The sequence below is a fragment of the Nelumbo lutea genome, chromosome 1 (assembly GCF_056320005.1).
Source record: "Nelumbo lutea isolate HS-2025 chromosome 1, American lotus-T2T, whole genome shotgun sequence".
NCBI classification, from domain to species: domain Eukaryota; kingdom Viridiplantae; phylum Streptophyta; class Magnoliopsida; order Proteales; family Nelumbonaceae; genus Nelumbo; species Nelumbo lutea.
In genome coordinates this window covers 69,562,525-69,586,932 of record NC_142684.1, presented here as the reverse complement: position 1 = coordinate 69,586,932, position 24,408 = coordinate 69,562,525, and the positions used below count along the sequence as shown (strand labels likewise).

The 24,408-nt window shown below is 38.2% G+C and overlaps 1 protein-coding gene across 1 annotated transcript in view; it reads left to right on the top strand.

The window, feature by feature from the left end:
- The first annotated feature begins 7,326 nt into the window (after positions 1-7,326).
- Positions 7,327-24,408, top strand: part of LOC148875152 (glycerophosphodiester phosphodiesterase GDPDL3-like) — a 118,886-nt gene continuing 101,804 nt past the window's right edge. The window contains exons 1-2 of the mRNA XM_088964210.1: positions 7,327-7,608; positions 9,544-9,843. Of these exons, the coding sequence (XP_088820336.1) occupies positions 7,494-7,608; positions 9,544-9,843 (415 nt within the window). The 5' untranslated portion in view covers positions 7,327-7,493. The remainder of the gene's footprint in view (positions 7,609-9,543; positions 9,844-24,408) is intronic.

Genomic DNA, 24,408 nt, shown 5'->3' with positions numbered 1-24,408 from the left:
AGTTGGCATTGAAGCTATAATAAGACTTTTATACCCTTCTCAAATAGAGGAATTGAGGATAATTTTAGTCTAAAAAAATTCCGCACTTCATTCACACTTTTATATCTAGTATATATATATAATGAGTCACTAAATTTATAATAATGCCATCATATAAGATAAATGTAATCATAATACTTTTCCATCTTTCATATTTGTTACCGAGTATCTAATTATTTATGGTCATGCCACCATATAAAACAAAAACAATAAAAGTCATCTCATTGTTCTCTCACCTGATTCTTTTACTCTCTCTCTCTCTCTCTCTCTCTCTCTCTCTCTCTTGAACCCAATATTTAGGATTGTCAAGGGGTTGAGTTTGGCTTAGGATATCCTTAGCCAATCCCATCCCAAAAGCTTTTATTTATTTACTTATTTATTTTATTTTATTTATTTTATTTTCTAAATTATTTATTTATTTAGAGATAATTTGCTAACAAATTATTATTAATCCAATATTTAGGGTTGTCAATGGATTGGGTCTGGTTCAGGATGGCATGTACTAGTCCTATTCCAATAAACTTTTATTTATTCATTATTTATTTTATTAAATTAAATAAATTACTTATTTATTTAGAAATAATTTACTAACAATTTGTTATTACTAGCAAAAAATCGACCCAAAACACCTGATTGATACTCTCTCTCCCCCTCCCCCCCCCTAGAGCCCAATATTTAGAGCTATTAATAGGTTAGGTATAGTTTGAGATAGCTTGTACCAATCACATCCTAGTAATAAATAAATATTATTTATTTTTTGTAGATTTATTTAGAAATAATTTATTATATTAGTCCTATCCCAATAAAGTTTTTATTATATTATATTAAATTAAATGATTTGTTATCCATAAACTCTTATTTATTTGATTTACTAAATTATACATTTATTTAGAAATAAATTTCAAACAAAAATTAGACCTAGACTAACCTAATTAACACCCTTTCTCTCTCCTCGAACCCAATATTTAGGCTATCAATGAGTTGACAAATTATTATTTTGTCAATACCCTTTGTGGCAATGCCATTTATTGATTTGTGTTGTTATTGATTTATTTTGTAGTTTTATATAATAAAAATGAAAATTAAAGGAATATTGTCTCAAAATTTATACATGGCAAGCTTGGTATTAATTAATGCCAATGTTTTGCTTATTTATACAACTTCTTATCTAAATGACTATAAGAAGAAAAACAATGTTTTGCTTATTTCTTAGAGAAAAATGGTGATGGTGGATAATTGTTAGGAATGGCAATGGGGTGGAGTGGGGATGGGGAGCCATTCCCTATCCCCATCCCCGCTGGCAGGGACAAGGTTATTCCCATCCTCGTAACTCATGATTTTTCTATGATATCAATCATTTTGTTACTACAACAAAATTGGTCTATAACAGCAAAATTATTCGTTGTTGTAAACCTATAGTGGCGTAATTGCAGCAAATTAGCATCCACCGTTGTTGTAAGTAAAAGACAAATAATGCTTACCCAGTTAACAAAAGTAAAAGACAAGTAAAAAATCTAGTTTTCCATAATGTGTTTTTTTTTCTTGATTTTATTTTAAAATATATTTTTCATATTAAATGATTTTTAATAATATATATATTTTCACATTAGATACACTTGTATGACACGTGCCTTTCTACCATAACATATATACTAAAAGCAAAATGGGTACGGCCAGAGCTTTAAATGGATTCAATGTGTGAGGGCTATATGAGCTCGTGTAAAATATTCTGCTATTTTGGCATCAATGGAGTGTCATTATTTGTCACCTTAAAGTTTTTTTTACTAATTATAAGAATGTTATTATTTTCCACCTTGAGTTTTTTTACTAATTAATGAAGTACCACTAAAGCAATCATTGCCACTTTTTTAATTAAGTACCCTTAAAGTTTAGGAAATTAATTAACTCTACCCTTATTGTCTACATATTATCTTGAAGTACCCCTGGCAATTGTCATCATTGTTAAATATAGACAGAAAATAAGTAAAATGTCAAATTTGCCTTCAATTATTTCTTAAATTTTCAAAATAAAATTCAACTGATGACCAATTCATTTTCCGAGCAAAGAAGACATGGAAGTTCTTATTAGCAGAACAGGGTAAACAAACAAGAGCATAGCAGAGCTTGGATGTTGACAACTGTGCTCCAAAATCTTCAAACAAGTCATATTGTCACCAACCCAGTCGGAAACTGATCCGAGACAATTGCATCAGTCTTGCATGAACCATGATTGTTCTTGCTCGTGCCTACACTTGATACAGGCGATTTCTGTACAGAAGCCATCACCACAACCCATCTCTCAAAACCATCAAATCATATAGATCAGTATGACTTGGAATTTCAAGCGGTGAGCATGCTAAAACCCTCTATGGTGAGCATGCCGAAACATGATTTGGCTTTTCAAGTGGTTTCCAATTTAATACTTCTAGATTGTTGGAATTTTAAGTAGGGTTGTTTATATATATATTTGATATACAAAACCATCGGTTTTCACTTTATTCATATTTGGGTTTCTTACTAAAGCACTTCTAAGTTTGCTTTGTTTTGGTGTTACTGTTACATTAGATTTATATATTTATTCTGTTGTTGATATCATTGGCTTCCCCCCACCCCCAAATTTAGGATTCCCATCTTTCTACTTTTCTGGAAATGGAGTTGGAGTTGGACAACTAAACGATGAAAGCATACTCGTTCCTTCGCTTGTCGCATGGAGCGTGGTAACCCGGATCTGACTTTTACATTGTGGTTGAAACACAACCGGGATATGCTCCATAGCTCCGATATAGACGATTCATCTACCCTGAAGATGCTTAAGAAGACATCTAATTTCAACCATTCCATTGACCCATTCGATGGGGAAAAGGATTTGGCGGAGAAGAACACGAGTTTAGGTGATGGCAGGGTGAAGAATATAAGTTTGACAACTCCATCGATCACCAATTACTATACGACAAGAAGAAAAAAGGGTATCCTTCATGGTGTTCCCTTCTGAGTTCTGACTTGTCAAGTGGAGGAAACATCGAAAAAGGAGGGAGGGGGAGCCCAGATTTACTACTCACTTTTTCCATCCACTCTCTATCCGCAATAAATTGCAGTCACACATCTCTCAATTCATAATAGAGATGTGTGGCCCCAATTCATGGCGGATAGAGAGTGGGTAGGAAAAGTGAGTATGAAATCTCAAGTGGAGGGAGGGGTGTGAGAAGTCTGTAAAAAGAAATGCCTTTGTTTTACTCTTCAGAGTCTAGATAGATAGATAGATAGACCAATTCAGGCATTTTCCATTACAAGAATTGAAACTACTCGCTTGATCTCCTTAATAAGGCTCCGTTTGTTTGTGATACAAACACTGAACTGGGGTATTTATGAATTTCGGTTTGCGTTTGCGAGCATTTGTTTGAAATGTAAAAAAAGTAATGATTATCAAAACAAAAATGTATTTTATGACACTTTTGTATTCTAAGAAGAGAGCATTACTGTACCTATTTTTTGGATGCAATTTTGTTTTTTTTTTAATAATTAACTTTTTGACCTAAGTTTATGCATTGGAACATTTAATGATGGGCCCATACTTTTGCATCGATTTCAAACAAACAAGAGGAATACAAAAATGGTTTAAAATGTGAACTATATTTGCATTCATGAACCGAAAAATGGGTAAATATGTTGTGTACATCTTTGCATTTGCATTGCAACCAAACGCAGCCTAAGAGACGGATCAACCATGCGTCGAATACCTCTCTACAACTACTCAATCATGACAATGGTACACACCCATGCTTCTTCCTCAATCTTAGCTTGCTCTAAATTGGTGACTTCAACGATGATGCTAAGCATTTGGCAAGTCCAACTTTGATGGAGAATGGATTCTTTTTCTTGGCATCGGTGATGACAAATTTACCCTATTTTGTCTGAATGCAGAGTTTTTATAGGGATAGAGAGGGAGGCAAAGACGGAGTGGACTTAAAAGTGGGTTTACCTACTGTACTATAAAAGGGTATTAGAAATTTTTAGAAACATATCAGTCATGTGATGTCGCATGTGAATGGAGTGTAAGAAAAATTTAACGACAAGGGAGGTTTTAGACAATTGTCAAAAAACTTAAGGGTACTTTAAGATGGTATGTAAAGAATAAGTGTAGAGTTAATCAATTTCCTAAACCATAAGGATACTTTAAGGAATTTGCCCTTGAGTTTTCATCTAATTATAAGAGTGACATGAAAAGTAATGATTAATCTTTTTTTTTTTTCATTGTGTATAACTTTGTTTTTTTACTTAATTACAATATTGCCACAAAATTATTATTATTCTCTTTACTTTTCATTTATCACTCATTCTCTATTAGTAGGGTTGTCAATGGATCAGATTAAACTTGATGAACCTGATGGACCAGGATCTATTGGGTCAATTCTGATTACAAGAATTGAAATTGATTCTTGATAAATTATACCGATTCGCATTGGGTTGGAACCAGATCCACCCAGTCCCGAATTGATTTAGACCCGACTTGAGCTATATCTATATTTATTATATACATATATATATATTAAATAAATTAATGTTATATAATTATTTTCAATAGGTTTATTATAATTAGGTCCATCGAGTTAGAGTCGATTCTCTCGAGAATCGATCAATTTGGTTATGGGTCTTAACATTACAAATCCCTATCAAGTCCAATTCGGTTTTCGGTCCTTAATCATTCTTGTCAGGTTTGTTCCAGTTCTACTTGGACTTGACCCAAACTCGATCTATTGATCTACCTCTCTCTCTCTGCTCTCCCATTGTAACACTATTTTTAATTTTCATTTATCTTTATTTATCTCCAACCACTCTCTCGATGAACTTTGAATATTATTTACACAATAATAAATGTTTTTAATATATATTTTTTCAATTAATTAATTAAGTCTTCTAATTATGTTTCATCCAGGCAAGCCTTGAGTTGGGATTGAAGTATTGGAAACAAACACAACTTGAAAACTTGCGGGCCTAATACATGCTCAAGATTGGGGCCAAGCTTGAACAAAAAACTTAGGTTAAAGTCTTGAATTTTTGAGTTAGGTTGGGCTTAGGTTGGTTGGAGCGAAGCTTGATTTGGAAATTTGTGAGCCTAATGTGAGCTTGAGGTAGGCTAAAGTATTGGGCTAAAAATTTGTTGGGCCAAGCCCAGGCTATGTTTAAACACAAAACTTTGGACCAAGCCTAGGCTATGTTTAAAGTTTCAATCAAATTCCACGGAACAAAAGCAAACTAATATTTTAAAACATCATCTCTCTCTCTTCAAGAATTCAACCACCACCTCAAATCCCTCCCCACCCTCTCGCTCCCCCTAAGGCCCTAACCCCCGAGCAACATGCACTTGGTGAAACATTTTAGTACATATCATATGTTAAGTTACTTAATTTCGTTTAAATATAAAATTTAAGATTTGTATTAATTAAATTAAAATTATTAATTATAATTATAAAATTACTTATTTTAAAATTTAAATGATTAATTAATTTACTTCATTTACCCAAATAACTAACTGTAAATAAAATTGATTATTTAATGTGTTTTTATTCTTATTAATTTATTTTAAAAAGCAAAAGAAACAAACGAGATAAACTATCTTTATCTCTTTTCATGTTCCGCGTTATAGCGTGGTAGCTGGTTCGCTGCTGCAAAACTATTTCGATTCGTCTCAGATCTCACTATCTCAGCGGGCTGGCCCAGGCTGACCGGACGGCAGGGTCTTCACAATCACACCCTGGCCTCCAACAATCGAACCGTGGGCTGGGCGTTTCGCACATCTGCTGACGCAAATACGGTCACTGTCAAGTGTTAATTTCGCATAGCTGCCAGATATTCCCCGGCTGCCGCCTTCCATTTTTGAATGACCTATCTCACTTACCTGTAGGCCTGTAAATGGAGCTAATTCATATTCGACAGTTTTTTAAAATAATCAACTAAATTCGAATTTATCTAATAAATCGAATATCCGAATTTAATTTAAGTTTGATTGATTAATCACTACTGTTTAAAAATTGTTTAACTCTATCCTATAAGGGCGCCTCACAAACGCCTCACATGAATAGAAAATATCGTCCATATTTATTAATTAAAATGGTTTATCTGTTTTAACTGAATAATCAAACCATCGATCTTGAAATCGGTGGCCAAAATGTTCAATTTTGAGTCGTTTATTAAGGTTAGTACAGTTAAAGACTGTTTTATCTATTTTCTGGTGATCATTCAAATAAATAAAAAAGGGTAATTTAAAATTTTAAATAATTAAAATAATTAAAAAAACTTTAAATGTCTTTATCGAAATTTACATCTATGAGTCTTACAGCACGTTCTCATTCTTGCAGTATATTGAAAACATCTGAATCAATAATATCATGACAGGAGATATTCCCAATACAGAAGGGGATGTGCTATGAGGCGCCCTGAAAATACAGGATGTTTGCGACTGACCCATTGTACACGGTCGTTGTAATTTACCCAAAATGGAATAACTTTTCTCGTCGTTTATATCCATATTCTAACTTTATGCACAGCCAGTCCCTCACACAGAACTAATGTAGGCTTATTGTTTATTGTTTTTCCTGGTTTTCTGTGCCTTGTATTGCCTTGGATTGTGTGGATGAGTTGTTGGGTTCAGGGTAAGACTAACTACATTCTAGTAATGACTTCCCTTTTATAATGTAATGGTTAATAAAAAAAGTATAAAATACTAAAATCCACCAAGATGTCCAAACAATAACTACTAATAACTATTATTATTATTATTGGAGATGAAACGGTCGATTGAATAAAGAAAAATATTAATCATACAATTATTCTATTCTATTTGTTTGTATTTCTTGCAAATTTTAAAAATTTAAAATTTTTATAATGACATAGGTGGACATGCTTTTAGCATTCTAAAAGTAGTTGATAGATATTATTTTAAAATTTATTAATAATTAGATGTTATTAGACGCTATATCAATAAATTAGTAAATAAAGGCTTAATTGTTAAGGGAAACGTTAAAAAGAAGCTTTTCCGAACAGTGAGCATGCATATAATTCAAAACCATAGTTCATTAATAATTATACATATGAACCAGTATCATAGAATAAATGTTAATTTAGTGATGACATAGCATCATTTATCAAATATTAGAAATAAGTATTTACTTAACTATTATTATGATAAATTAATTAAACGTACATTGACCGCGCAATCATCTGTTTAACCATGTCATTAGTCAAAAAAAGTAAGGTAATGTTTTAATTAGGACAAAAACTCACAAAAGTGATCATGTGCCCTGCTGTTATTAAAAATGGAATGTGCTCGAATCAGACGCTGAGCTAAACATAAACCCAGGTCATTTTCTTCTTCTGTTCTGTGTCATTAAGCCGACCGGCACTCCCTGGAAGTTTCAAACCTTTGTAGCTTTTTCTCTCCGGCGAGCTTTCCTCCAATGACAACCTCTCATCCTCTATTTCTTTTATTTGTTCTTCACTCAGCCGTTCTGGTTGCCGCTCAGAGTTACCGAGCTTCTAAGAACACCACCAGCCCATGGCAGACGTTACATGGTGCTATTTTTCTTCTTCTTCTACTACTAACATTCTGTGTGTGCATGTATTCCCTTCCTTCTTTGTAGAATGCAGAGGTTTTGTCTTCGTTATTTTGTTGTCTGAATAATAAAAAAAAAGAGTTTCTCCTTCTACTCTGTCTCTCTGCCCTTCTGTTGCTTCATTTCTAAATGTTTCTTAGACGTCAAGTGGTGTGTACTGCTATTGCTACTACTTCAACTCTTTGTGCATGTTTCTCTCTGCCCTTCTGCTTGGTTTTTTTTTTTTTTTCTGGGGAATGCTGGATTATTTTATGACATGAACACAAAAGAAGGAAAAGGAAGACAATTTAAATGCATTTGCTTGTTGTTATTGTTTTAATTTTATTCCGAACTTTGATTGAAATAAAACGAAAGGTTCATGAGGAAACGTCTCTTAAGAGAAATTTCATTTTAGAAACTTGAAGATATTTTCTCTCTAAGAAAAACTTTAGTGCCTTTATTTTTTTTCATTTTTTTTCCCCCTGTGAAGAAGCTCAAGACGGAAACTTGTGTCGTGAAAGATGGATGATCATTGATACACATGAGCATGATTTTCTTTCTTGAATTCGTATGTTTCCTTGAAAATGTCTTTTCACAAGTGTTACTGTTTTTATTGGACGGGTAAGGGGAGGAAGAACAAACGAAAAGACAAAAACAAAAAAAGATGGAGATGTCCTTGTTACTGTTTTGATCTATATTTAATTGTATATTATTGGGTCCTATGTGTTTATTTATTCTCATATGGAAGTATTCTTTCTTTTCCTTTTATACGCAACTAATTAATCAGTGTTTATTATGATAACATATATCAGTTAAAGAATTATGAACCAATCAAGCAAGAGAACAGGAGTGCCAATAAAATCTCAATACTTAAGTCAATGGATGGGTGCATGCTTAGGTTGCTACATCAGTCAACATAATTTCAGATTTTGAGTTGTTTTCTATTGGATCACATTATTAGATGTTGGGAGAATTTGACCTAAGACATTTGGCTTATGCTTCTTTAAATAGATAAGTGAATCTTAGTTATTAGAATTTAGAGAAGTGCTAAAAAATACTAACCAATTGCTCAGTTGAAACTCAAATGTCTAAACTATTCTCTGGGTATACAGATACTGACAATAGTAAATGGACTATAAAAATTACCAGCTAGTATACAAGTGCTGTAATTTCCAGGACAAAATTTCAAATTGTGTATATCAAGAGGCCAAGGGGTCAGGTTCATCTTGATAATCAGGAATAAGTGATTATCAGCTTCAATGTACGATATACCATATATGGTTCTAGAAGATAGAATTTCAGACAATGTGAAAGTAATGACCGAGTTATTTTTCTTTTACATGAGTGCATTGCCTCAGAAAATCAAAATATCTGGTCTCAGGGTGCATAAATCAGAGTCCCAGCCAGTTTAGTTTCTGACCATGCAATGGCAAAAAGATAAATAAATAAATAAAGATAATAAGAGTATGCTACATCTTGTTGCTGATAGGTTGATGCTGTGGACTATAATGTTGGACTGAAGACACAATGAACTTATGCTGATATAAATGTTATACATTGTTTGAGTTAATATCTGGTAAACTTATGCTGCTTCTTCACCCACCTATGTTTAAACACATGATGGATCATGGATGGGAGCCTCATTTTTATCTTTATATTGTGTTTTATTGTGTAATATTGTTCATTTATACTTGCAAAGAAGATTTACACCTCAACCATTTTGCTTTTATGTCCTTTATTTATTTTTTCATTGATCAAGTACAATCTTCTTGGTGTCTATTCAGAATTTGGTACATAGACTACTAGTATCCACATGTTAGCTAGAATTTTTTTGTAGACATATTGTTAGTGCTTTGGTATTCTTGTAGAGCTATGTGAAGCAGAACCTATCTGTTGACATTTTTCCTTTTTGCAGGAAATGCACCTTTAGTCATAGCGAAGGGTGGCTTTTCAGGGATCTTTCCAGATTCCAGTATTGATGCCTATGAGTCCGCTTTATTATTATTGTCCAATGTAATCTTATGGTGCGATGTGCAATTGACAAAGGATGGAGCTGGGATATGCTTTCCATACCTCAATCTAGATAACTCTTCTGACATTACATTCTACATTCCAAATGATTCTAAAAATAATAGAATATACTATGTCAATGGGCAACCTATGCAAGGACACTTTTCCGTGGACTTTACCTTGAATGACTTGAAAAATTTCTTCCGTAAGTTCTCAACTTTTTGAGTTGTTTCTAATGCAATATTGCAATTTTCTGCATGAATAAATCTAGAAAAATTGAATGAGATATTTTGCCACTGATATAAAACTGTTGAGATTTTTCAAATTCTTAATAGACTAGAATCATACTGCTTTTCCTTTTTGCTAACTTCATTCTGATGTTAGTTCAACAATTTCGTAAATTAACTATATCATCTTTTTCTTTGATTTTATAATTTCATATTTTGAACCTGATACGCTTTTGTTGTTGGGGATTCTTGAAATTGTTATAAGGGTAAGCAGAGATTAGAGATTGGAGTTGCTAAATCCCTAATGTACAAGGACTAGTAATTGACACCTTTCTACACCAACTCTGCAGAATGTTAACATTGTTATTAAAAGAATCCTGATTCGCTGTTCCATTTTGTTTAATGCCATATCCATTGCTAAATTATGAGTGTTTAAACTCGAGTTTGTATTGTACTTTTCGCTAGCTGCATTGTAGTCCTGAAGCTAGCCTTTGTTCCTATTTAATGAAATGGTTTCAGATTTTCAGTTATTTATCAAAAAAAAAACAAAGAGTGCTTAAATCATTTCTTACTACTTTGATGTATGTTCCTTTTCATTTGCCCCTAGCTCTTCTAGCTTCTTCAACTTGTAACTGATCACTTTTTCTTATGGGTGTTGTAGGCGGTCTTTATACAAACCATCTAAGTCTACTTTCTCTCATTTTATCACCTATTAGAGATACTCCTAGGTTCCTTTGAATGACCTCAGTAAACAACAAGCACCATGGAACCTACTCCTTTATATGTTTAATCAATTCTTCTATAATTGATGCAAATAAATAAGGGCTTACTGCTGAGCCTTGGTGAAGACCCTTTGTAACTGTAAAACCTGATGTCTCTCCCCCAAGTGTTCTAAAATTGGTTGTTTCTCCCTCATACATATCCATAATTAGGTCTATATACCTATTTGGAATCCCTTTCTTTTCTAAGATAAGGAGACCGACTCTCCCCTTTTCTTTTCACCCTGATTGCTGATGTACTTGGGTGGAGAGTAGGAAGGGAGGAGGTTCCTCTAACACATTTACAATTTGCAGATGACACAATCTTGTTCTGTGAAGGAGGGGACATTAATTGGATCCGGAATTTAAAGTTGGCAATACAACTCTTTGAGCAGATATCTAACCACAAGGTGAACTTTGATAAGAGTTGTGTGGTGGGAGTGAATGTAGATGAAAGGGACCTAAGGGAATTTGCAGGCGAGCTAGGTTGTGCAATCTTGGGTTGGTCCTTGACATACTTGGGCCTCCCTTTAGAAGATAATCCTAAGAATATAAGCTTCTGGATTCCGGTAGTGGAGAGGTTTGAGAAGAGGCTGGCGGCTTGGAAGAGAAATTATCTTTCTTTAGGAGGGAGAGTCACTCTGATTAGATCTACCCTAGCTAACCTACCTGTCTACTATCTGTCAGTGTTTAAGATCCCTTCTAGGGTCTCCAATCTCTTGGAAAAGTTAATAAGGAATTTTCTGTGGGAGCCTGGAGAGGAGAGGAGAAGAGAGATCATAGGGTGAGTTGGGAGGTGGTAACTAGGTGTAAAAAACTAGGAGGTCTTAGGATTGGTAACATCAAGAAAAGGAATATGGCTCTGCTGGGAAAATGGTTGTGGAGGTTTACATTGGAATGGGATAAATTGTGGACTGAGATTGTGGCTAGCATACATAGGCCGAAAGACAATGGCTAGGATCTTGGAATCTTGGCAAGGGCTACAGCTGCTTCTCCTTGGAAATCCATTCACAACCTGCTTCCAGTTTTTTCCCCTCGGATCAGATATGGTCTAAACACTAGTAACCGAATAAATTTCTGGGAACAACTTTGGGTCGGGGATTCACCTCTAAAGGACCAATTTCCTTCAGTGCATGCTCTTTCAGACTTGAAAAATGAACCTATCTCTTCTTTCTTGGTTCCTTTAGACTCCACTTTTGATTTTGGATGGAACCTAGGCCTGCATAGGGCAATTAGGGATACAGACTTGGATAGCATGTTACCTTTGCTAGCCACCCTTGAGAATGTCTTCCTAAATCTTGATAAGGAAGACACCAGATTTTGGACCCCTTCCACCTCTGGTACTTTTTCTTGTGTTTCATTCTTTGAAATCTTAACTCAGCCTTTTGTCCCTATTGGGTTGTCCTTTCCAGCTAAGGAAATATGGAGCAAGCCTATTCCTCATCGAATTGGCTTTTTTTGTTGGAAAATTTTCTTGGAAAGAATAAACACAATTGACTTACTTCAGAGAAAGAGACCTAACTATTGTCTACTTCCTAACAGATGTTCTCTTTATAAAGTTGATGGGGAATTCGGCTGCCACCTTGTGGTCTCTTGTAAGGTTACTAAAACTGTTTGGGAGTGGGTTTTCTCCTACTTTGGGTGTTCTTGGAATCCAACTGAGAGTGTCCAAAGTTTGTTCTCTCCTTTTTTCAGATGCCTAAGAAGCGAGGGAAGACTACGTGGAGGAGTATTAGAGCAGCTATGTGCTGGTCACTGTGGGAAGAAAGAAATTCACGTATTTTTTCAAACAAGGAAAGAACCCTGGAAGAACTATTAAACCTAATTCTATTAAGGGTTGCCCCTTGGCTAAAATCTTTGGAGTTGTTTTCAGACTTTCCTGTGGATGGCTTACTAAGACATTGGAAGGAGGTTGCTACCAATGCTTGGTGCAAGAGGACTCTTTGCCCCTCTTGGTCCCCTCTCCCCTTGGGTTTTATAAAATTGAATTTTGATGGCAGTAGTGTAAGGAATCCAGGGCCCTTTGGGATTGGAGGAGTTTTCAGGAATGAGGAAGGGATTGTTATTGCTTTGTTATCTGGCCCTATTGGAGAAGGTGACTCTCTTAGGGCTGATATCCTTGCAGTGCTAGAAGGAATTTGAAGAGCAAAGGAATTAAATATCAGCCGGTTGATCTTGGAAGGTGATTCGAAGGTGGTGGTTAGCTGGTTGAAGAAAGAGGACTGTGGTTTGTGGAGCTATAACAATGAAAAGAAACAGTTCTTGTGGCTGTGTAAGGACATGGAGATATAATACAGATGGGTGAAGAGGAGTGCCAACTCATTTGTGGATGGGTTGGCCAAGCAAGGGGTAAATAGGGAGTCTATCTTTTGGGCTAATTTTTAATTTTTTCTCTTTGTATTCTCTTTGTATTCTGTTATTGGGGAGCTAAGATATTTTATCTCCCCTCTTGTATCCATAATCTCTCTTTTCTTTTAATATTAATGAAGCTGTTGTTATTGATCAATGTTGGTTCGGCTGTCTTAGTTTGTATGTTTATCTTTGTTGGGTCTTAAGTCATTAGTTATTGGGCCTTAGTTACTGGGCCTAATCTTACTTAGTGTTTATTTTGACTAGGTGTCCCATCACTAATCAGGGGCAGTCTTGTCCATTCATGTAACATTATGTATTGTCCTTATATATAATAGATTAGGGCTGGCCGAAAATATGACTGCCACCCATTTCATTTCTGTTCTTCTTCTTCTTCCTCTTCTTCTCTCATTCGACAGCTCTATTTCAGCAAACATGGTATCAGAGCACTGATCTTTCGACTGGTTACAACAGCCGCATCTTCTTCTACTCGCAGGTAACTCTCCCATCTTTCTTGTTGGTTGCTGCAAAGAAACCCTAGGGTTGGTCGTAGAACACAACTAGACCTACATCTAGGGTTTCCCTTGGTTGTAGGGCCCAAGGGGAATTAGACCCAGAGGCTGATGTCCTAATAGACACAGTACAACAGATTGTAGCCATTCGGCTAAGATAGATCTGTGTAGAATAGATCTAGGCGGAAGGACTGATCTCAGCAGTCCTAGAACTGATCGTGGGTGAGGTTATAACCTGCGATAGCAGTGCGTAGCACACAGTAGAAGTCAACACAGCAAGTTGCAGTGTAGTACTCGGTGACAGCAGTAATTTGGGCACAGTGTGCAGTGTTTCAGCTCTGTGTCTGGTTCTCAGGACTGAGTTTACAGTGCAACAAGTCCCATAAGTGTGAAACAGTTCTCTATACATTGCGGTTACAGTCTTGACACTTACAAGTAAGTGAAGATGTCTTCAATATCCGGGGAAGTGTCTTCTAGAGATGTTAGGGCTTGTGGGAGGTCTCCTAATCTGGAGAATCCAAATCTACATAGCCTACAGATCACAAGTGTGTTGTTGGATGAGTACAACTTCAGGGAATGGTCTGTCTCAGCCATGCTTTTCATCACATCCCGTGAACTCACTGGTTACTTAGACGGGCAGAAGAAGGAACCAGAAGTGGGAAGTGCTGAATATGGAACTTGGTGCAAAGAGAATGCTACAGTTATGTCTTGGCTACTTGCCTCAATGACTCCAAGAGTAGCCAGGACTGTTCAACATTTTTCCACGGCTGCCAAGATATGGGAAAATGTTTCTAAAACCTATGGGCAGAAAAAGAATAATGCCAGAGTTTACAGACTGAATCAAGATATTGCTGCCTTGAGGCAAGGAGATATGAGTGTTGCAACATATTTTGCTACACTAGAAGGTCTATGGGAAGAGTTAGATCACCACCTTATCATTGATTGGGAGAGTGCTGGAGACAAAGAAAAGCATGACAGACAAATTGAAGAGGGTAGAGCATTTAAGTTTCTGGCTAGCCTAGATCCTATATATGAGAGCATAAGATCCCAAATTCTGGGAAGGGATGAAATGCCAGACTTACATCATGTTTACTACCTTGTGAGGAATGAAGAGGTGAGAAGAAAAGAGATGCAGGTTGATACTCAAACAAAACTAGCTGAACAGTCTGTGGAGCATTCGGTCCTAATCTCTACAAATCAAAGGGGAAACAGGTACTCTGACAAGAGACATCTGAAGTGCACCCACTATGGAGGGGAAAGGCATGTGAAAGAGACCTGTTGGGCTCTCCATCTGCATCTGAAGCCAGCTTCATTAAGGAAAGATAAGAAGCATCAGAAGGGTCAATCTGCAAGTGTGAATTTGGCTATGGGTCAAAGTGATGATGGTTCAAAACACACATCTACAGTTACTTCCTCTTCCATGGGACAAACTTCTAATTCCCCTCGAACCGGGTCCTTGGGTTTTACTTCCGATGAGGTAGAGGTACTTAGCCGGGCCCTAGCCCGTCTAAGGACCAATTCTCTTCCATCCTCCTCCCTTGCCAGATCAGGTATTGCCTCTGCCTTTAGTGCAACTAGTTCTATTGATCCTGCCTCTTGGATTATTGATTCTGGTGCAACTAACCACATGACACACATATCTTCTCTATTTTCTTCCTATCATTTAATGTATGGCCAAGATAAAATGAGGGCTGCTAATGGTTCTCTCTCTACCATCTCTGGGAAGGGAGTGGTTGACCTAAGCAAGGACCTCTCACTAAAATCTGTCTTGCATGTTCCCAATCTTTCTTCAAATCTTTTATCTGTTTCAAAGCTTACCAAAAATTTGAATTGTAGCATAACCTTTTTTCCTACTCATTGTGTCTTTCAGGACAGATTGACAAAGAGAATGATTGGGAGCGGTCATGAGTGTGGAGGTCTCTACTACCTTGATGCAGACATCAGTTCGGCCTTGCAAACATCTGCTACTTGTAGTCAGTTCAATGTGGAGTCAATAGATAGGTTACATCTATGGCATGCTAGGCTAGGTCATTTACCTTTTTCATCATTGGAAGTGTTGTTTCCAGAATTATTCAAAGGTGTTTCAAGTCAAGAGTTACTTTGTGAAGTCTGTCAACTATCAAAGCAATGTAGAACTGTTTATTCAACTTCAAGTAATGAAATTTGAGCTTCTTTTGACTTAGTCCACTCTGATGTTTGGGGTCCTTCTCCCATTATTTCTGTTGATGGCTTTCGATACTTTATCAGTTTTATTGATCACTATTCTCGATGCACATGGATCTACTTATTAAAAGCACGAGAAAAAGTGTTGCGGGTAACCATGACATTTTGCAAAATGATTGAAACACAATTTGGTACGAAGGTCAAACAATTCAGGTCAGATAATGCTGCAAAATACTTTGAAAGGTCCTTGAATTTGTTTATGGAGGATGCTGGAATGATTCATCAGTCATCTTGTGCTAGTACCCCCCAACAGAATGGGGTTGCTGAGCACAAGAATAGGCACCTATTGGAGACTGCTCGAGCCTTACTATTTCAGCACAAAGTTCCAAAAAGCTATTGGTCTCAAGCAATCCTTACTGCATCATATCTGATAAATCGAATGCCATCCAAGGTATTGAGGATGAAAACTCCTTTCTCTGTTATTTGCCCCCATCTTCCTGACTTTTCTCTTCCACCGAGAGTCTTTGATTGTGTATGCTTTATACATGTTAAGGATCCGAAGAAGACCAAATTGGATCCTAGGGCTACAAAGGGAATCTTTTTGGGGTACTCCCCTACTCAGAAGGGATACAAGTGTTATGATCCAGTCACCAAGAAAAAATGTTACAAAGGATGTGGTATTCTTTGAGTCTCAATCCTATTTTCACTCTTCCTAGAATCCTCTTCAAGGGGAGACTAGTGGGATGGAAGAGGATTCTTCTGTTCCCCCATTCTTTGTACCTCTCTCGACCTCAGGTCTTCCATCTTCTCCTCTTGATCCACCTAGTTGTGGTATCCCGGGTGAATCTAGTGAGGCTCCCATTGTACCAGCTACTACTAGTGATGTTGCAAATATTACTGAAGACTCCAGCAGGCTGCAAAGAGATATCAGAATCACCTACAATAGAAGGAAGAAGGGTCCTCTAACTCATGACAGCGACCAATTGGACTCGGATCAACCTGTCTCAGAAACTCAAGGTAATACTATAAGTTCCTTTGACTTAGATCGTCCCATTACCCTTCGTAAGTCTACTCGTTCTTGTACTATCAAATACCCTATTGCTGATTTTTTGTCTCACTCACAATTGTCTCCTCGTTATTGTTCTTTTGTGTCTGCTCTATCTTCTGTGCATGTTCCTACTAGGTATACTGAGATAGTATTTGACCCAAAATGGAAAGAGGCTATGGATGAAGAAATGAAAGCCTTAATGAAAGCAAGGACTTGGGAATTAGTGGATCTACCAGAAGGGAAAGGCACTGTTGGATGTAGGGAGGACGGGTCCATTGAGAGGTACAAGGCTAGACTGGTGGCAAAAGGGTTTACTCAAAAAGAAGGGATTGACTACAAAGAAACTTTTGCTCCGGTGGCAAAACTCAACACAATCTGAGTTCTATTATCATTAGCTGCAAATTTCTCATGGGAGCTATATCAGTTGGACGTGAAGAATGCTTTCTTGAATGGCGACCTGCATGAAGAAGTGTTCATGGATCCTCTACCAGGTTATGTCTATGGCAAGAAGGTATGTAGACTGAGAAAGGCCCTATACGACCATAAGCAGTCCCCTCGAGCTTGGTTTGAGAAGCTATGTGGAGTCATGAAGAAAGGGGGTTACACTCAAAGTGGAGCAGATCATACCCTATTCATAAGGAAGAGAAATAGCAAACTTACGACACTTATTGTCTATGTGGATGATATGGTAATTACAGGGGATGATCAAGAAGAGATTAAAAGACTAAAGGAGTTTTTGGTTGCTGAATTTGAGATCAAAGATCTGGGCCAACTAAGATACTTTTTTGGAATTGAAGTTGCAAGATCCAAAGAGGGCATCTATATATGTCAGCGGAAATACATCCTTGATCTTCTTCAAGAGATAGGCATGATGGGGTGTAAGCCAGCCGATACTCCAATAGAACAGAATCATGGTCTACAGGTGTCAGTAGGAGAGGACTACCTTGATAAGGAAAGATACCAAAAGCTAGTGGGGAAGTTGATTTACCTGTCCCTTACTCGCTCTGACATTGCTTATGCTGTACATGTTGTTAGTCAGTTCATGCACACTCCTAAGATCCCTCACATGAAAGCTGTGGAAAGGATCCTCAGATATTTGAAGTCTTGCCCGGGGAAAGGGATTCTGTTCAGAAAAAATAGTAAAATTGAAGTTGAAGGATATACTGATGCAGATTGGGCTGGCTCTGTTGGGGACAGGAAGTCTACTTTTGGGTACTGTACCTTTGTTGGAGGAAATTTACTTACATGGAGGAGTAAAAAACATAATGTGGTTGCAATATCTAGTGCAGAGGCTGAGTACTGAGCTATGGCTCATGGTGTTGCTGAACTCTTATGGCTGAAGATCCTGCTTGGTGAACTTGGAATAAAGATTGAGTGCCCCCTCAGGTTGTACTGTGACAACAAGCCAGCCATCAACATTGCAAATAACCCAGTGCAACATGATAGAACAAAACATATTGAGATAGACCGTCACTTTGTTAGAGAAAGAATTGTCTCAGGAGAACTCTGCATTCCTTATACTCCATTCAAGATGCAGATTGCAGATGTTCTGACTAAAGGGCTAACTACAGTGAAATTCGTGGACTTACTTGGCAAGCTAAACATGATTGACATCCATGCTTAGCTTGAGGGGGAGTGTTGGTTCGGCTGTCTTAGTTTGTATATTTATCTTTGTTGGGCCTTAAGTCATTAGTTATTGGGCCTTAGTTACTGGGCCTAATCTTACTTAGTGTTTATTTTGACTAGGTGTCCCTTCACTAATCAGGGGTAGTCTTGTCCATTTATGTAACACTATGTATTGTCCTTATATATAATAGATTAGGGCTGGCCGCAAATATGACTGCTGCCCATTTCATTTCTGTTCTTCTTCTTCTTCCTCTTCTTCTCTCATTCGACAGCCCTATTTCAGCAAACAATCAAAAAACAAAAATCAGTGAACACCATAGAAGACATTTCTTCTTCTCTCTAAACTTTCTAGCAATTATCTCAAAAGAAAGATTCCATTGTTGATCTCCTTGGAACAAACTCAAATAAGCTCTCTAATATATTTGTTTCATGTCATAACCTTTGTTCAATTATCTTCTCTTAAAGTTGTGAAGAGGCCTGATGTTGTACTGTCTTACCATAGTCTTAGTTGTATGTTGTACATTATTTATTTTCTCCTTCTTTAGTCCTATAAGGGTTTTTATGTAATTGTACATGGTATCAAAGCAGGTTGTGAATAACAGCTTGTAACCTTATTTTCTTGTTTAAGTTTTGTAAGGAAACCCTAGTTGATTCTAGGTTGAAGTAGAAAAGAAGAAGAGAAAAGAGAAAGAAGAAGAAGAGAAGTTCGGCCATACTAGAAGAGAGAAAAAATCACTTCTCCCCTAGCCGACCCACTTGTATTTATTCAAAATCATAGTTACAAGAAAGACCATTTTGTCCCTCATAAGAGGTGGGACACATAACTTAAACTCAGATACAATAAACCTTTCACTGTCAAACATATAAACCAGAATGACCAAAATACCCTTGACTCGAGCATTCTAACACTCCCCCTTAAGCTGGAGAGTATATATCATATAGTCCCAGCTTGTTACAAATGTAATCTATTCTTCCCCGAGACAATCCCTTTGTGAAGAGATCTGCCCATTGATTTTCTAAGCTCACATTAGATGTGGTTATCACCCCACTTATCACTTTCTCTTTTACAAAGTGACAGTCAACCTCAATATGCTTAGTTCTCTCATGGAAGACGGGATTGGAAGAGATATGAACAACAACTTGATTATCACAGTATAGTTTCATGGGTTTATCAACTGAGAATCCCATCTCTTGTAGCAAGTTCTTCAGCCATACTAGTTCACATGTGGTACGAGCCATAGCCCTATACTCTGCTTCTGCATTACTCCTTGCCACCATTGTTTGTTTCTTGCTCTTCCAAGTTACAAGATTGCCACCAAGGAAGGTACAATACCCTATAGTTGATCTCCTATCTGATATAGAACCAACGCAATCAACATCTGTGTACCCTACTATCTCAAGAGTCCCTCCACTTTGGTATAACAAACCACGACCTGGAGCACCCTTTAGGTACGTAACAATTCTCAGAACAGCTTCCCAGTGAGGAACCCGAGGATGTTGCATAAACTATCTCACCACACTCACAGCAAATGATATATCTGGTCAGGTAATGGTCAGGTAGTTCAACTTTCCCACCAACCTTCTGTATCTTCCAGGATCATCAAACTCTTCACTTGCATCAACACTCAACTTGACATTGAGTTCCATAGGAGTCTCTGCTGGTTTAACACCTGTTTTGGAGCAGCTACAGTAGTCCGAACCAGTGAAGAAGGAAGAAGAAGATGAGGAAGAAGACAAGAGAAAGAGAGAACAGGAGGGTTTAGTCGAACTGATTAAACTTCCATTCAGTCGACTCCCTTGTGTTTATTAGGTTCTAATTACACTTACAAAGACTAAACTGCCCTCACTTAAGTGTGGGGCAGAGTACTCTAATAAAACAGCCACATAAGCAAAGTACTTAACTGACATAAGATTACTAAATTACCCTTATTCGGCTCACTCTAACACTCCCCCTCAAGCTGGAGAATATATGTCATATAATCCCAGCTTGTTACATAGATGATTCACTTTCCCTGAGTTTAGAGCTTTTGTAAACAAATCTGCCCATTGATCATTCGAGCCCACATGTTCTGTGTTTATCTCTCCAGCAAGGACCTTCTCCCTCACAAAGTGGCAATCAACCTCTATGTGCTTTGTTCTCTCATGAAATACAGGATTGGATGAGATATGGAGTGCAGCTTGGTTGTCACAATACAGTCTCATAGGTTTATCCATGTGAAACCCAATTTCTTGTAGAAGATTCCTCAACCACACTAACTCACAGGTAGTATGTGCCATGGCCCTATACTCAGCTTCAGCACTACTTCTGGCCACAACCGTCTGCTTTTTACTCTTCCACGTCACAAGATTTCCTCCAAGAAATGTGCAATAGCCCGTAGTAGATCTTCTATCATTCACTGAGCCTGCCCAGTCTGCATCTGTATACCCCACTACTTCAAGTTTTCCTCCTGGTTTATACAATAGTCCACGGCCTGGAGCTCCTTTCAGATACCTCACAATTCTAAGAATTGCATCCCAGTGAGGTATACGAGGGTCCTGCATGAATTGGCTCACCACACTGACTGCAAAGGATATGTCGGGTCTCGTGATAGTTAGATAGTTCAGCTTCCCCACTAGTCGTCTATACCTTCCAGGATCTTCAAATACTTCTCCTGTATCACTGCTCAACTTAACATTTGGTTCCATAGGGGTCTCAGCCGGTTTTGCACCTAATAGTCCTGTTTCTTCCAATAGATCAAGAACATATTTTCTTTGGCACAGATTTACACCTTGTTTTGACCTGGCAACCTCTATTCCCAAGAAATATTTCAATGTTCCAAGATCTTTTGTTTGGAAATGGTTTTGCAAAAATACCTTTAATTTGCCAATCCCCAATTTATCACTGCCAGTAATGACAATATCATCCACATAGACAACTAATAGAATCTTCCCAGCTTCTGAGTCATAGCTGAACATTGAGTGATCTACCTGGCACTGCTTCATTCCAAAACTCTTCACCACTTCACTGAACTTCCCAAACCAAGCACGCGGCGATTGTTTCAACCCATAAATTGCCTTTTTCAATCTGCATACCTTACCATCCTCCCCCTGAGCAACAAACCCAGGTGGTTGCTCCATATATACCTCCTCCACAAGATCACCATGGAGAAAGGCATTCTTGATATCAAGCTGAAATAGAGGCCAATCATACATAACTGCCAGGGAAATTAGTACACGAACAGAACCAATCTTAGCCACCGGAGAGAATGTCTCCATGTAGTCTACTCCATACAACTGGGAGTAACCTTTAGCAACAAGTCTGGCCTTCAGACGCTCTACACTACCATCTGGCAAGTATTTCACAGTATACACCCATTTACATCCCACAGCATGCTTACCGGGTGGGAGAGTAGTAAGTTCCCACGTTTGAGTATGTTGAAGAGCAGAAAGTTCCTCCTCCATTGCCTGCCGCCAATCAGGTGAACTGAGAGCTTCTTGGACATTGTTAGGTATGGAAATAGAGGATAAAAGGGAAACAAACTGGCGATGTGATGTAGAAAGACGAGATAATGAAACGAAATTGGAAATGGGATGGAGGGTAGAACTGCGTTTACCTTTCCGTAAGGCAATGGGTAGATCAAGGTTTGAGGGTTCAACAATAGGAGCCATGAGAGGATCCGCAGATGAGGTAGAAGCTGGAGGAGGGGCCGGTGCCGTTCGACGTGTATACACTTTCCGGATTGGTGGACGTTCGGTGGTGATCTGCATGGGATGAGGTGATGAGTCTACTCCAACAACAACATCTGGAACTGGATCACTGACAGGGAGAGGAAGAGGAAGTGCGGGTGGAGACGAGGGTGCTTCAGGACTTGAGAAGAAGGGGACTGACTCAAAAAAGGTGACATCAGGACAGACATAGCACTTCCGGGTAATGGGATTATAACACTTGTACCCTTTCTGAGTCCGTGAGTAGCCAAGGAAGACACATTTAATTGAGCGTGCATCTAGCTTGTCTATTCCAGGGCTCAGATTGTGGACAAAGCACACACAACCAAAGACACGAGGAATTAATGGGAATGGAGATAAAGTGGGAAACAAGATAGAGAAGGGGGACCGACCATGAAGAATGAAGGAGGGCATCCGATTAATGAGAAAACATGCAGTGAGTACAGCATCACTTCAAAAACGTTTAGGAACATTCATGTGGTGAAGAATAGACCGAGCAGTTTCAAGAAGCTGACGGTTCTTCCGTTCAGCTACCCCATTTTGTTGAGGGGTGTATGCACATGATGTCTGATGAATAATGCCATGCTGTTCTAAATACTGTTGAAATGAAGTAAGAAAGTATTCACGACCATTATCTGAACGGAGAATTTTGATTGGAACACCAAATTGTGTGCGTATTTCAGCATGGAATTTTTGAAAAATAGAAAACAATTCACTTCTTTCTTTCATTAAGTAAATCCATGTCATTCTTGAACAATCATCAATAAAGGAGACAAAATACTTGTACCCATTATAAGACTCTATTTTGATTGGACCCCAAACATCTGAATGAACCAAAGAAAAAGGACTCAACATACGACTCTCAACTCTTGGACTGAAGGACACACGACGATGTTTCCCAAACTGACATGACTCACATTGCAAAACTGACAAATGACTCAATGACGGGACCAAAATCTTGAGAGCCTTGAGAGATGGATGTCCCAGTCGGCAATGCCATTGTAGAGGAGTAAGCGAAGTCTGAAGAGCAATTGAAGATCCACCACCGTCAAGATAGTACAGTCCACCAGCTTCATGCCCTCCACCAATCTTCTTCCCCGTCTTGAGATCCTAAAAAACACAGGTGGAAGGAAAGAAGGTAACGGAACAGTTAAGAGCTTTGGTTATTTTACTAACAGATGATAAGGGCACAGGAGCCATGTCAATATGACCAACACCACATATGGGAGATGAGGACCCATTGGCAAGTGTAACAGTTTGTGATGTGGAGGTTTCAGAGAGAGAAGAGAACACACCTGGAGTCCCGGTCATATGATCTGAGGCTCCAGAGTCAATAATCCAGGGAGAGGTTTTAGATGACATGCAAGCAATACCTGATTGGGCAAGTGTGGCAGTGGTATGCTGTGAAGTAGTTTGAAGGAACCGTTCATACTCATCACGCGGTACGCTCACCATTTCCCTCCCAGAGGTAGATGTAGATGTGGGATGAGTTTGGTCTGCCGGTTTACTGTCACTGATATCAACCTCACCCGCTACAGCATGATTAGCCCATTTAGAGGGAGGGCCATGTAGATCATAACAGAAATTCACTGTGTGTCCCTCTCTACCACAATGAGTGCATTTCCTTGTAGAGTTATTCTTCCCTCTGCCACGGCCTCCCCCTGAGTCACGACCACCCCGACTAATCATGGAACTGCCACGGCCTCCTCGGGGAGCATGACCTCCCCCTCTTGTACTATATCTAACCCCTCGAGCTGTCACAAGTGCTGATCTATCAGACTGTGTGGAGTTCTCTGTCTGTCCCAAAGAGATTCTTGAAGGGTTCCTACCCAGAAATACCAGCAACACAAGAGGACTAAATAACCAACCTTCCTTTGAGAGTATCAGCCAACCATTCACTGCTGAAATCACCTTCCTTGATGAAGGAAACTGTGCGCAGCAGAGAGCAACGAACTGTGATGTCTCAGACCTAGGGCGAACCAGCTCTCTCCATTAACCAACTAGAAACGAAGAGGAGGGTGTCATGAACACAGCTGAGATGCTTTGCAAGCGGAAGCAGGTCAGAAACCTTGCTCTGATACCATGTTTTGGAGCAGCTACAGTAGTCCGAACCAGTGAAGAAGGAAGAAGAAGATGAGGAAGAAGACAAGAGAAAGAGAGAACAGGAGGGTTTAGTCGAACTGATTAAACTTCCATTCAGTCGACTCCCTTGTGTTTATTAGGTTCTAATTACACTTACAAAGACTAAATTGCCCTCACTTAAGTGTGGGGCAGAGTACTCTAATAAAACAGCCACATAAGCAAAGTACTTAACTGACATAAGATTACTAAATTACCCTTATTCGGCTCACTCTAACAACACCTAACAACCCTGTTTCTTCA